We start from the raw sequence: 14,758 nt of genomic DNA, 5'->3' as shown, positions 1-14,758 counted from the left end.
CTGAACTTGTGTACATGGGAACATAAAGTACTGTACTAAGCTTCAGCAAATATTATGAATCATATCGCAAAAAGCAACGAGCTTTATATTTGGAAAGAAAAAAATTCCAGATTTCGAAACTCCGACACATATGCCGACCAGGTTAGCCCTGGGTAAACATGTAGGAACTTGTTGAAATCATTTGCATGGTAACAAGCTGCAAAACAACAACGTAAAGAAAAAAGAATAAAAGAACATTTTTATTGGAACGCAGAGACGATGGGATTTTATAAGCTTACCGAGCCCACAAATGTGTTGGTCAATTGCTGCGTTCTTAAACCTGTTTGATGGAGGAACAATCATTTTGGGGCCGGATTCTTGTGGAACCTGTGACATGATCTTGAACTTGGTGGTGTACAAAACCTAAGCTTTAATTAATGTGTGTATGCATATATATATATATATATATATATATATATCTATATATAGCATATATATGTATGCCTTCTTATCTGCGACACAATTGGTAAACTACACTTTAGCCTAGGAATATGTTAGACCGCTGGACTGAGATGTTTATTTAACTCGGCAATTTAGGGGAGATTTGTTTTACCATACTGGAAGTCTGCCGGACTGATGTCAACCACTAATTGTAGGCCTACCAATCGATGAATTTAGGTCGTGCCTCCGGGATGAAACAGTGTTATCTCTACCCTTGAACAGAGCGTTTGACCAGGAACAATATTTGGAAATTGTGGATATAGGCCTAGTCACTGAAGAAATAAGGCCATCTGGACAGTGAACCTCGTGTGAATCGAGAACGTTAATTGATTATGATACCCTCAGCTCCACGACGTGCAAATGTCCTGGGGATGGTGATCTAATTTTGATGGCTGCAAATTTCAACTACAACGACAGTCTATGGGGCGCGGCCTTGAATGGAAACTTAGACAGATTGAGGGAAATTATAGAAGATCCTCAGTGGAGACAGGAAGAAATAAATCAAAGAAATGAATATGGGTACACTGCACTTCAGGTAAGACATGTTATGTTATCATTTTACCAAGTATTATCGAATAGCCAAACTAATTTGTTCATACTTAGGCACATAGTTAATTTTGATATGCCTGAGACTGCACTTCTGGTAGTGAAGGCTGTTCTTTTAAAAACACTTTTTGTTTCTTGTTAGCGACCCTTTAAATATTTGAAGCTCATCAATTAAAGTGACTGAACTGCATATTCTAACACTACAGACCATTAGGTCAATTCATCAGATGTAACACAAAACCCAATGGGAAAACGTAACACTTGTAATGGCCTCAAATGACATGTTTAATATATATGTAGTACAGAAATGATCATGAAAAATGTTCCCGAATTCGTGCCCTCCCCCAAAAAAATCGTGCCCCCCCCCACACCAGATGCGATTTGTATAGTGATAAAAAATTCTCAAGCACAAACTTTTTTTTACAAAGGACGAAACGTTTTATGTTCTTCAGTAAACTCCATCGACCATCTCAGTAACTAGTTGTTCTCTCATTAACAAGTTCACAGAGGCCCCTGCGTGAATAGCTAGTGCTTAAACTTCACTACTGCCCTGCATGAATTTCAAATCAATATTTAACACTCTTATTTAAAAACATTATTAATGCAAAGGGTTAGTTTCCATTTTTTGTATAACTTTTTTTTCTGCCTCAATTAAAAACATTAATATCGGACCGTGTTCTAAGCCCGAAAACTTTTGAACATAAAGTTACTTCAAGTTGCAAAATACTGCTGTAACACACAATTTTCACTATTTCCTGTACAATTAACCAAATTTGCGCCTACCATATCCGTCTCTATTCCCTCGTCAAGTGACGACACCACCGCTGAACGGACATCGAACCGCGGAGGCACGGTATATTATTTGGTCAGGTTATGCAGTCTTGTATCGAAGTCCGTACAGTATGGAAAGAACAGAATCTATAAGTTACACGATAGCTAATAACAATTTCAGATTGAGGGAAGTGTGGAAAATGAAACGTTCAAGGGCGTAGGAACCGGTGGGCTGGGGGCGCCGGCCCCCAGTGAAAAATATGGGGGGCGGAAGTATCATTCCGCCCCCCCCCCCCCGCTTCGCAAGTCAGAAAACCCCTTTTTCATTGAGAGAAAAATCTCATTTGGAACACCAAATTGCATCTAAGGCCAGGTGAAAATGCAAAATTATTTACAAAATGGAGCGGGTGTTTAAGTGTGCTATATTGCACCAAATTGCATCTGAGGCCACCTGGAATGCAAAAAGAATCCAAAGGGGAGGGGGACGCCCCCTCCCCTTAAACCCTCCTCCAGGCCGGCCATCAGTCTTCAGCCCCCCCCCCTCCACTCAAAAGTACCTTCCTACGCCACTGAAAACGTTTATGGTATTTCAACCAATACCTACAAATTTTAATGATACCATTCTCACATGTACCTCACAGCTTAAATATTTGCCGATCACACCGTATGTGACACTTGCGTGAATAACATGTATTAATTGCGATTGATTTTTTTTTGTGTTCATGGTATACTCCAGCCTAGTCCTGTTATCTCATCCATACATGTAATGTCCTGAGAATGAGATATTACAGAAATAATAATCCACCTCACACCCCTTGTGGGACAGGCCGGGGAATGAAGTGAATTGGAGGGGGGGGGGTGGTTAGTGTGCTGTTACTGAGACGACGTACCGTTGGGTAACACAATAACATGTGATGGACTTCCTATTTGAGAATGGGGTCAAAAAGGGAAGTGAGTATATGTGTGTTTTTGAGTGCGTACATCCGTGTTAAGAAAGCACATATATAAAGGCCTACACGAATTGGCCAAAAGCGTGTCGTAACATGAATGATTACGTCATAGAATCATGCGTAAAAGGTCATTAAACTTGCAACACTCATACCCACGTTGATTTCGATGTTTCTATCATATTACTGAACATAAGACGTCCAAGGTCGCGCGGTCAATGGCGGTGGCAGGTCAAACTTTGTGACAAAAGACGAACGCATACATCTGCAACGTACTCATGACATGTACTTTCACGACAATGTCCCAGGTCGCTCTTCCTTACCGCGCTACCCAACCCCCACCCAACACCCGACCCTGTGCCAAAAAAAAATAACCCATGCCAATACCACTGCTACGCGGACCTCAGCTTGACCGCAAGGCCTAGTCATGTTATGCCAAGGCTTAGTCATGTTATGCCAGTAACTGTCTGAGCAAGGGCGGCGGAAGCACTTTTAATTTTTTTGGGGGGGGGGGGCACCGACATCAAAGGGCACTTTGCAGAAATTCGATTGGACTGATGTAGCCTTATATTTAGTACCCTTTATAACTCTTATTGTATTATCTTATTTGCGTATACACATCACTCCATCAACGCCCCCCCCCCCCCCTTCAAGGAAAATATGCATACTAGCACTGCAATATCCAATGTGCAAATTGGGAAACAAGGAACAAGTTTTCTATTGAGACAAAATGAGGTGAAATCATGCTAGAAACAATTTTTTCCACTGGAAATAGCTTTGAGTATGACCCACAGAAATTCATTAAAAGTCAGGGGCGTAGCCAGGATTTGCAAAGTTGTATGCACGACTATCTGAGCGGAGCGCCACCATCGGTTGGCGCGGAGCGTACAAGAAAAATTTTTGGTTTCACAAACCCCTCAGATGGCCGGAAACGGCCCTTCCCGAGTGTTCATTCTGGTTCCCTGGCCTCTTGCTAACTTGAGACACCTCAATTTTTATGTACAAAAGGGCACATTTTTAACCTGAGGAAATGTGGGGGGGGGGCACGTGCCCCCTGTGCCCCCCGGTTCCGCCGCCCTTGTGTCTGAGCAAGAACATTATCTCAGTATAACAGCATGTCTTGCTCAAAAAAAAAAAAGAACAGTAACCAATATATAATCTTATATATGCCCGTGGGAAGAGACCAATTTAATATATACTAGAAACGATGCGGTGTCAGTTGCAGGTTCCAACATGGATTAAAAATAAAAATGCTGAATGTGTTTTAAAATGCACATTCCTGCAATTATAAATGATACCGTGCATTATTAGATCAGCTGTACGCTTTCAGCTGAGCTATCAATCCTGCGATTTCTGCCAAATTCTGTCACTCTTTTTGCTACCATGTTTCAATGACTGCCATTTTTTTTTTCATTTTCCTTTCGATTTGGCTGAAATTTCGTCGGTGGTTTGTGTGAGTTAAGACTTCGTACATGCGATGATATTTTATCAATTTGAAATTAAGGTCACGAGAGGTCCCTTTCTGAAAACGTAAAAACTTTACTCCGTCTTATAGAGCGTACATCCAAATCTGCTGAAATGTTGAGGATATATAACGTTTGAATGGGGATGAACCAACTTTTTCAGGAATTTTTTTTTTCCGTCATGTGAGGGCCCAAAACAGGGCCTTCTGTAAAGTTTTCAGTTATGACGAAATGTAGGCCACATATCGTATGCAATGACCAGTATTTTCGTTTTGGTGTGAGTATAGCAAAATGTCTTCCATCTTAATTTTCCCGTCATTTTGGGAAATAATTCCACCCGTGGGATACTCGATCAAGTCAAATATTTACTTTTTATTTAGGCTTCTTATCTATATAGTTCGATTTCATTCTCTGTGAAAGGACTAACTTGGCAGATTTGTAATTTGAACTTTTCCACAGTTAGTGTGTGTGATACGACATGTGAGAATGAGTTTATATTGAAGCTGATTTCGTTTTCTGCTCTTTAAAGTTTCTCTGTGGTACATCGAATTGTAAACAAGTTGCAGGTCGCTATATTACTGTGTGGGTGCAACTTTCCTGAAACAATGTTGGGTCAGCACAATTCAAACGCGAATATCCACAACATTTAAGCAGAATTAGCTGACGAATACCTTCTTTACGGTTTCGTTCTTTTATTGCCTGGATTAAAACTACGAAGTGTATAGATTGTTGCATGGTTCTCTTTTTTTTTACATAGAATTTCCAAGGGTATATAAGTAAAACGATCTATTGCATAAAATAAGTTCGTGCATGACAGTGTTTCCACTTTGAAGGAAACTTTTCCGGAAAACCACAATATCGGGAAATTTTCGGGGACTAACAAGGGGTGGTTCGTAAACACCTAGTAATTAGGGCTATCAACTGTTGAAATCAGAAATATTGACGAACAAAACAATTTTATTAAAATAGAAGCTTAGCTGAGCTCTGCAGCGTTGCTCTTCTTGTTTCTTAATGATGTTCAAAATATCAGGTGGCAAAAGATTGTTGTACATTAAGTTCAATCTTGTCGAAAAGAACCTCGCCCATTTGGTAAAGCTTATTTTGCTGCGGATTATATGCATGTGCAGTGGTTTCAAACCCTACCCCTCCCCGGCCGTCTCCCCCTCCCTCTTACCCTTCTGTTAATCCACGTTTGTGTGTATTTCATTGTATTACCAATATTAGAGACCTGAGGACAGTTGAGTTAGGGGCTTATCGGCCCCGGGTCCGGTGTCAATAATATAGGGCCCTGGAAAATATGAGATGATTGATAATGTTTTCTCATTTTCGAAACATTGGCCTACTTCAGGAAGCTTTAAATAAAAATTCAAAGGGGGGCCCGGTGGACAGATGTACCCCAGGGGTCCGACCTAGCTCTCGAATCCACTGTAAATAAACATGCAGGAAAAATATTCGTAATCCTGCATGCCGATGTATTTTGTGAACATTCATGTAATACATTTTTCTTCTCTCACAGGCAGCAAATTTTGCCATACCAGAGGTGGTCGAATATTTACTTCAAAAAGGCGCCAACCCGAACGTTTATGATATGAACCCCGACTCGGATCATCGTCCATTTCTAAGAACGCCCCTTCATGACGCGTTGCATCATGGGAACGAAGACTCTGCCATCCTGTTGATTCAACACGGGGCTGATATAACAGCAGTGGATAATCGGGGTGATCTACCGTTACACCTTGCAGTTCAAAAGTGTTCGTTGAGGGTAAGAAACACGGCACGACCGTCTTGGCTATGTCAAGTTTACAATCAAACGTTTTACCTCTAATTCATTGGACCCGGCGATCTCTGCATTCGCCCAGGGACGTAGCTAAGGCCTGATGATTGGGGGGGTGTAGTGTCTGAAATTCCAACTGGATGGGTTTTGGAGCAAGAAAATTCCGACTGCTGCCTTGTACCCATCCCCCCACCACCCCCCCCCCCGTACTACTCGTCAACATTAACATGTCGAACGCGCGCGTAGCGCGCGGAAATTTTTTTCGATACATTTGTACACAGGCCCTCACTTCACAAACTTATTAATCACTCTGGCTAAGCAAGTTAGCAACTGAGTAAAGTTATCTGCTTCTAGCTGGCTACATAGACTACTAACTACAAAAGCTATGTTAATGTAACAAAGGGGAAATTGTTTTGCAACAAATTATATTCGACGACATAGTGAATTACCAAAAAATACAGTGCTTTTTACTAGCACGCTTAATATTGTTTTCTTGGGGGGGGGGGGCTATTTATCACTCACATGAAAAACTTTCAATTGTGCGCTTCATTCCAACTGAGCATTCAGAATGAAGTGAACAATTAAACATTTTGCAGAAAAATGTTGAGTTGACGAGATATGATAAGTTGTCAATTAAACATTTTGCAGAAAAATGTCCAATTGACGAGATAGGCTATGATAAGTAATTGTCAATTAAACATTTTCAGAAATTTTTCAATTGCTCAGTTAAAGCAACTGAGCAATCCAACATTTTTCTGATTTTGATAAGATTTTATCTTGTTATCTAAACAATTTACTGAAAAATGTCAACTTATGGGGCAAAGTTTTTCTTATTGATGGCATTTTTAAGCTTCCGTAGATTAACATTGCGCGTTTTAATCGTATACCATACAATGTATATCCTGAACTTACTTGAAGCTAGCGCACAGGGTCAACCCAGCCAATAGCAAAATTAATACATGAATTATCCGAATTGAAGCTGGCGAACTTTGTACAGTAGTTCTATTAGAATTTTTTTTTTTTTAGAGTATTCAAAATCATACGAAGTTTTGTATGGTGGAGTATAAGGATCGCGAGATACAATTTCTCAATGTGACAAGGAAAACGTGGTAAATATCACTGATCAAAGGTCAATTTTTACCAAAAATTTTAGGTCAATCAAAAATTACAAGAATATGTGAAAATGAGAGTGCGACAGTCGGAAAATTAGAGTGCGACAGTTGGAAAATTTAGAGTGCGACAGTCGGAAATTTCGACTGTGGCACTGAAATTTTCCAACTATCGTCAGTTTTACCAAGATTGGGGGGGTGAGACACCCCCCCACACCCCCCCTCTAGCGACGTCCCTGCATTCGCCGCGTGCATACCCTCTCAATAAATTGTTCCCTCATATCTCCAATCTCAAAAGGAATTTTATGATGAATGCGTGGATGCACCCACCGCGAGGCACACTCAGACAATAAAGGAGCGGGAAATTTAGGATGGAACCAGGATATATTTAACTATTAACACAGACAGCTTTACAAACTTCTGTGAGGCTTAAAGGTATTCAGTACAGGCCCCAAATTATAGCACATTATAATTGCTAGAATTTTTCAATAAGAACTTTCCTGGAGGTCTTTACTCTCTAAACTTTTCTCAGAAATTTTTTTCATGGAACCCACAAGATGACTGAATTTCCAAGTGAGGACAATTTCCTCGAATGTTGTAATAAAAATAGTTTAAGAATTTTGACCAAAGGTGACCATATTTAAATATCTAGCATATTTGGGGCCAATACATCATACCTATATAGAGGCCAATGATATCAAAATGCAACAAGTCAAGAGTCTCTCACTAACTTTGATCTTATCGAAACTTACTTTCGCTTATATTGTTATTAATAATTAACTTTGGTCATTATCGTTTCCGGAAGCCTTCCAAGTATATGCTATGCGAAGAGCAACTTAGTCTCGGAAAGTCACACGTCACATGTTGAACACGGAAACGCGAGTCAATCAATATTAGGTCCCTAGTTGGCTTTCGAATGAATCGCCAACGCGCGTAACGTACTCAGAAACCTTCCTGGAAACGGCAACCGGAAATGAATGTTGTACCTCTACTTTGCCTCGATACCTCCCTCTGACTGGTTGCCACACTGTTGAAAACCTGTTTTATTTATAGAGCCATTTACATATTTATAGAACCATTTACACATTTATAGAGCACAACAATATGCAAATGCATTTCTATGCGCTTTACAATAATATGACCCCGGTCAACGATAACCTGTCAAACACATGGCAGCAGCTAAACAGCGCCCAGCTGACAGTTTTATCTCAAAGGTCCCCATTTGTACACCTGGGTGAAGAAAGGCAATGGAGATAAAGTGCCTTGCCCAAGGACACAACGCAATGATCTGGCCAGGACTCGAAACTGCAATCCTTAGATCACAAGTCCACTGCCTTAACTGCACTCGACCACAACGCTCTCTTTCCACGAAGATTTCACTGCTTCTCACAATTAACAGAAAAAATCTTTAAAAAATCTCTCCATTGAAGATTCTCCTCCTCTCGGCTCTTTCGACTTGGGGGCATCGGTCCATTGTTTTAACGCTGCGACGAATAAGTTGTTTTACTCCCATTGCTGATGAACTAAGAGAGATTTTATATTTTAGTCAACCTCCAATAATATCGGAGAAGTCTTGGTTATATAAGCATGGTGAGAGTTTATCCAATTATACATGCATACTACTGTATATAGGAATGATGCAAAGTGACAATTCAATGTGAAATGCAGGTTTTTAAGGAACCGAAGTTACTTAAGTCATCTAATGATGAGGCATTGGAAGGGGATTGAGACTGGGCGCCGGGAAGAAGGGGGGGGGGCAAGAGCTTTGAGGGCAGTTGCACGCGTATTAAAAGAGGGATTTTTAAGGGACCATGTATTACAATATACTATATCTACCTTTACCCCTTCCCTGTTTCTTACGGATGTTAAGACTCTCGCTCTCCATGCAGATAATTTGTTTTTTGTTTCTTTGTTTAACAACTTTTGTCATTTTCGAAGGTGGTCAAGGTACTGTGGAATCTTATGGAAAATAATCATCGTATTTTACGTAACAATGAAGGTAAATCCGCTTTAGATATTGCTCGTGAAAGAAATGATGATGCTTCTGTGCTGGCCTTCTTGCAGTCAAACGGTAATTTACTTTGTTGTTCTATATATAATGATAAAACTAATGCTGGCACAGATATATAGACCCAGTGCATCTTCATTAAGCTAGAGGTAAAGTCAGGAGGGGGAGGGGGTGGGGTGAAGTTATTACCACCCTTCCTTAGCTCCAACAGCAACTATGTTCAAGTATAATCATATCAATTTACATGGCAGTGTTGTATTCTATACGGCTATGTGTTCATTATGTCAGTAATATACATTTGTTTCCGTATAAATGTTATTGACTCAACACCAAAAGCGATAAAATTGCCAAATAATGCATATTGTTTCCATCTCGTTCGTGTAACATATCTAACAATATATAGAGTTAAATGATTACACAAAGGTATATCAATAGAAATGTCTATAGAGAGGTATGTGTGTTGAAGGTATATAGCGTACGCCATATATAATTGCCCCATTGATTTACACACTAAATCGTCAAAGTAATGTGGTCTCAAAGTCGAAGTTCTCAATGGCTAAACCCTATACCCATCACCTGAAGCTGATAAGTTGGCCTTTCGTGGCACCATCAATGTTCCGTGTCATGACCATGAAGATTTTTTACTATGAGAGCCTGAAGTTTTCGTCACTTGTAAACAAACCTCTTTACTCAGTATAGTAAACAGTTTTCGTATATACGCTGCTCCTGGGAGGCATGAAGGTGTCTAAAATTGTCTCAATTTACCTAATTTTATGTACGACATGAACTTCCATTTGACATCCAAGTCTCGAAAAACTATATTTTGTTGATAATATATATATATATATATATATATATATATATATATATATACATATATATATATATATATATTTATATATATATATATATATATATATATATATATATATATATATATATATATATATATATATATATAAAAGATGTTCTCCTGATGCCTTTTGGCACTTATCCTGAGATAGGTGAACACTCGCGGGCGGATTGATATATACTCTGTATGAAGTATGACACCTAAAGGCGTTAAGGTATATGACTGTGTTATCCGTCACACTTCAAGGTGGTATTTGATCTTGAACTTTGTGTCTGCAGTACAATGAAACAAAGCTGTAGTAATATAAATGACTTTGAGAAGTCAATCATCGGACATATGGTGTGACGGGGCTGCAATTAATATTCAATTGACGTACATCCTTAATAATATACAATTTCGTTTCTAAGGTGAGGCTTGCAGCTTTTGACAAGATTTGTATATTACAATTACTATACTCATGATACGATAGTAAACTAATTCAAGGGCAAACGTTTGCTATATAAACACTATGCATAGTGAAAAAATAAAACGTAGGCGACAATGTCGGTCCGGACTGCATGTTTCATTTTCCTTTTTCAAAGTTGGTTTGTTTGTAAACACACACACACACACCCACACACACATATATATATATATATATATATATATAAACCATTTGTGGTCCAGTTCTGCGAAAATAGCTGCTGTGAGTGTTAGCTTCACTCAATTCATGTCTCGAAGCGTTGCCAGTACAACACAACTTATGGATTTAAGTATAAATGTGGAAATCAACATCAGTTTGTTAGATAAAGGTGAATTTAGTCATATGTCAAGGCATTGATATCTGTGTATAGTGATATGGGTGATCATAGCATTCTTTACATTGCAAACTACCACTTATCACAGTCAACCACTGATGGTGGTGTGTGAAACGAAAGTATTGTACGATTGATATAACAATAAGAGGTTCAAGTACATTTCACACCTCATATGTATCCTACGGCAAATTGTGGATGTTTTTTCTCCCACTGAGGCCTTGAAATTTGTCGGACAGAAACATAAAGGTGACTCTCGGCTTTTGAAGGCCTATGTATACCGTCTCAGGCATCGACTTATAAATTCCTAGACAGACCGAAGCCAAGACGTTAGTTTATACTAATAATACAAGTCCATAGCATATACTGTAGTCACGTGCTACTGTAAATAATGGGGCTCAACGTCAAGTATTTTGAGAAAATTCACTTACTTTTGCATGAGTTAATTATGATAAGGAAAAGGAGTCTTGGCAACAAAGGTTTTTGCGAATCAGATTATTGCGTCTATGAAAACAAGATATCTTCGTTTGTTTCCCTATATCTTTACCAATTCTATCAATCCTGACTTGACCAATTTGTTTTAATTGTTCGGCATAACAAGCAGATAGCACAGGCATTAGCTATGACCTTGAAATGTTTGAATACTTATTAGTTTTTAATCTCTTGAAAATTACTTGCAGCCAATGACAACTCCCCATCGTCCCTATATCAGCTGTGTCGGCTTAGGATACGGACGTCCTTCGGCCGGAATCTTCATCTACTGAGAGAAACATTGACAGATATTTTATATCCATTGCAGGTTGACTATCTACTCTCTGTTGATGTATAATTGAAGGTGCATGGTTACATGGGCTTTAGATGGGATGTATACATCACTGTTTTGCATGACGGTATGAGAAAACAGGCAACGAAAAAGAACAAGAAAAGACAGGAAAACCATTGGTGCAATGTATTTAATCCGTTTCCAGCTGGTGATGCCGATTACTATTTTTAATCCTCGTGAACTATTGTGGAGAAGAAGATAGACGATAATATATTTTCAAGCTAAAACTGAAAGACTTTCGAAGTCGCCGCCATGTTGTTTTTCCTTCGAGACTCTAATGGTGTATAGGGTTACCATCTCGAAAACCTCTGATCTTTCATATACAAGACTGAATGATATGTGGTTAGGTTATAATAGTATATATAAAAGTAGAGTATCGTCTTATAGTCCAAGCGAGTCATTAATTAGTATTTCCCGACAGTCACGAGTCAGTCACGTGACTGAAGAGTCTCGTACAGATGGGTATATGATCTCATATAACTTGGAATGTTTGGACAATTCAAGTATATATAAACATACCATATGGCAGTGTTCTACAGCTATATGTGTTCAGTATAATAGTAATACATTTGTTTCCGTATATAAATGTTATTGACTCAACACCAAAAGCGATAACATTGCCAAAAAGGTGCATATTGATTTCCTTCTCGTTCGTGTAACATATCAAACAATATATATATAGAGTTAAATGATTACACAAAGGTATATCAATAAAAATGTTAAGTCGATAGAGTCAGTCACGTGACTCAAGAGTCTCTACAGATGGGTATATATGATCTCATTCAACTTTAGAATATTTGGACGTTTCTCAGAGTCATGACGTGTAATAAAACACTGTCTAAAAAGTGGTATATGTGAATGGTCCACGAGCCAGCATGACTCGAAACACGGGTCCGCTGCTGTTCTATATATACCTGGATCAGTATATGATTCCAATTTTTTATATTAATTTTTTATTAGAGTATTTGAAGGTTCGAAAGGACCGAATCAGTTTCAGCTGGTTTTCGTATAGTTGTATATTCTATATATTAGTACAAAGAAGATTATATAAAGGTTACAGGGTATCTGCTATACCTAAACTAATCTTTTTTTTATATGCATGATACATCAAAATTATTATTTTACGAGCCGCTGCTGGAAGAATCTTTAATGTGGCAGTAAACGTACGTGTCAATTGTTTATCAGCATATCACTGCACACTCAACTCAAAACGTCAAGCATACAAAAACTCGCACCTGTTGTATTATACTAGCCTATTGTATGCTAATGTTGAATATCCGGGGGGAAAAACGAAAAGAAAAAAAAAACATGTTCTCTTCACAAGGAATATAAGTCATAGATTCTTTTTTGAAAGGATGTGGTTAATCAAGAATGAATCTGGTGGGTGACCAGATTTAGTTGGTTATGTATTGGATAGAATATTTCATTTAATAATGAATATGCAAAATTGTTCAGATAAATTTAGTGCAGGGTTAGCCAGAGACCGTTCCCACGTTAGCAGATTTCAAAAACTATATTTTTAATTGATTTCTTATATAGAGGTTAATCAATATATCTGCTTACTTAAAGGGACAATTTTTGGGTACATCTCTATTTTTTTTACTTAAAACATTTAGCTTGAACGTATATGAATCTGTCTTTAATGAGTTACTTGGGGAAAATTCACTATTTACTTCACAATGAGGTAATGTAATGAGTAGAGGTATTAAATTCAATCATGTATTGACTTTTGTCAGCATCTATTGCAGTGCAATGTTTTTCTATGTATTATATTATGATGAGCCTAGATATATATGTATTAATTTCTGTAGCGGAAAACCTCGGTGCCAAATATGCCCTCGTGTTACCCTGGGAACTGTGGTTGAAATGCCAAATGTTGACTATGGTCTATAAGAACCCCTTCCCTCTCTTGTGATTCTAGCAATGTCATTCAAATATCCTATTGTGTTCTTTGTAAAGAGGGCAATTATATATGTGAAACAGGCTCTCGGTTCCGCTTACGTTTTATTAATGAGATCAAAATAATTCGTGATAATTTTGCAGGATTCCCCGTTTCCGAACATTTCAATCTTCATAGACATTCTCTCAAAAACATAAAATGTATTTTAATTGCTTCTAAATTCAAATCTGTAACTGAACGTAAACGTAAAAAAAAATCGATTATCTTTCGTCTCAAGTCTCACATCACCGACCTCAAAAAAAAAGAAGACTTGGGACCCTTCAACAACTACCAGTTCCACAAAAATATGTAATCCGTTCTTCCTATTCTTCTATGTGGAATCCACTGCCAAGTATTGCAGACGAAAGTCCCAGGGAGACCGAAAATTCCAATATATTTTCTTAAACAATACTCCTTATTTGTCAATTATGAGTTATATATTATTTCTCTGGTTTTTTTCTATATATAAATATATATACTATAGTCTCCATGTGATATTTGATTCATATTGATCATGTCTGAGTCTATCGTGCTTCAACTTTCCATAGTGCAGTATTGTTAGCTTTAAGATACTTCTATAGTTATGAGATTTTATAGGTGTCTGTGTCTGTCGACAGATCTGGCCTTTACATGTAGGATTTATGTTGCATTTACCATTTTACTAACTTTACGTTTCCTCAAAGAACTTGTGTGTGAAAATGAACTCAGAATTTAATTGAAGCTAATATTAAACTATATACAATGTGGTATCTATTCAGAAATTAAACTTTCTCTCGCTTTCGACTACTTTCTTGAACCATGCATGGCAACAGAAACGCTGCATACCATCGGCCTGCACCTCCCCCCCCCCGCCCCCCACTCCAGTTAGCCGCCACTATATATGGAAATATGGAAATAAGGAAATAACATAACTCAAAAATTGTTGGGAAACAATATTCAGTTATCTGTAATAGTTGACGTTTCACCTCTCAGTTTCAATGTCTCATAATTTTGACCCCCAACCCAACCCCTAGGCCATGCATCCCGTCGTCGAACCTTAGTGACGTCAGTGCTCACATCATGATGGACGTCACTTTCCAATCGGGCCCTTGTTAATACGAGGTAAAAACTTATACACGTTTCACAGTGCACAGCATGTCCCAGTGTACCGCAGTTTGCCCTGCTCCTTGCCCACCCCATATGGATCAGTTGCTGACCCACTGATCATCCAGAAAATGACCCACTGTGGAAAGTGGCAGTTCCGGATCCTGT

General features: G+C 38.5%; 1 protein-coding gene across 2 annotated transcripts; it reads left to right on the top strand.

Annotated features, from left to right (window-relative positions):
* Positions 1–30: 30 nt before the first annotated feature.
* Positions 31–14,273, top strand: LOC139979597 (cyclin-dependent kinase 4 inhibitor C-like). Of its 2 annotated transcripts, none has more exons than XM_071990567.1 (4): positions 31–1,015; positions 5,724–5,969; positions 9,029–9,161; positions 11,545–14,273. In XM_071990567.1, the coding sequence occupies exons 1-4, from the start codon at positions 869–871 to the stop codon at positions 11,547–11,549; spliced, it is 531 nt and encodes a 176-aa protein (XP_071846668.1). In that variant the 5' UTR covers positions 31–868; the 3' UTR covers positions 11,550–14,273. The 2 variants fall into 2 exon arrangements, with proteins under 2 accessions (XP_071846668.1, XP_071846658.1); XM_071990557.1 differs by having other exon boundaries at positions 11,426–14,273.
* Positions 14,274–14,758: the final 485 nt, after the last annotated feature.

This window comes from Apostichopus japonicus, chromosome 2 (genome assembly GCF_037975245.1).
Source record: "Apostichopus japonicus isolate 1M-3 chromosome 2, ASM3797524v1, whole genome shotgun sequence".
Classification (NCBI taxonomy): domain Eukaryota; kingdom Metazoa; phylum Echinodermata; class Holothuroidea; order Aspidochirotida; family Stichopodidae; genus Apostichopus; species Apostichopus japonicus.
This window is presented reverse-complemented; position numbering and strand designations above follow the sequence as displayed.

What these genes read in the sequence shown, in the direction of transcription:
- LOC139979597 (XM_071990557.1), top strand. Translation starts at nt 869, where the DNA reads ATGGCTGCAAATTTCAACTACAACGACAGTCTATGGGGCGCGGCCTTG. An exon ending in TTCAAAAGTGTTCGTTGAGG is followed by an intron (nt 5,970 to 9,028) that starts GTAAGAAACACG and finishes TCATTTTCGAAG; the next exon opens with GTGGTCAAGGTACTGTGGAA. An exon ending in GGCCTTCTTGCAGTCAAACG is followed by an intron (nt 9,162 to 11,425) that starts GTAATTTACTTT and finishes AATTACTTGCAG; the next exon opens with CCAATGACAACTCCCCATCG.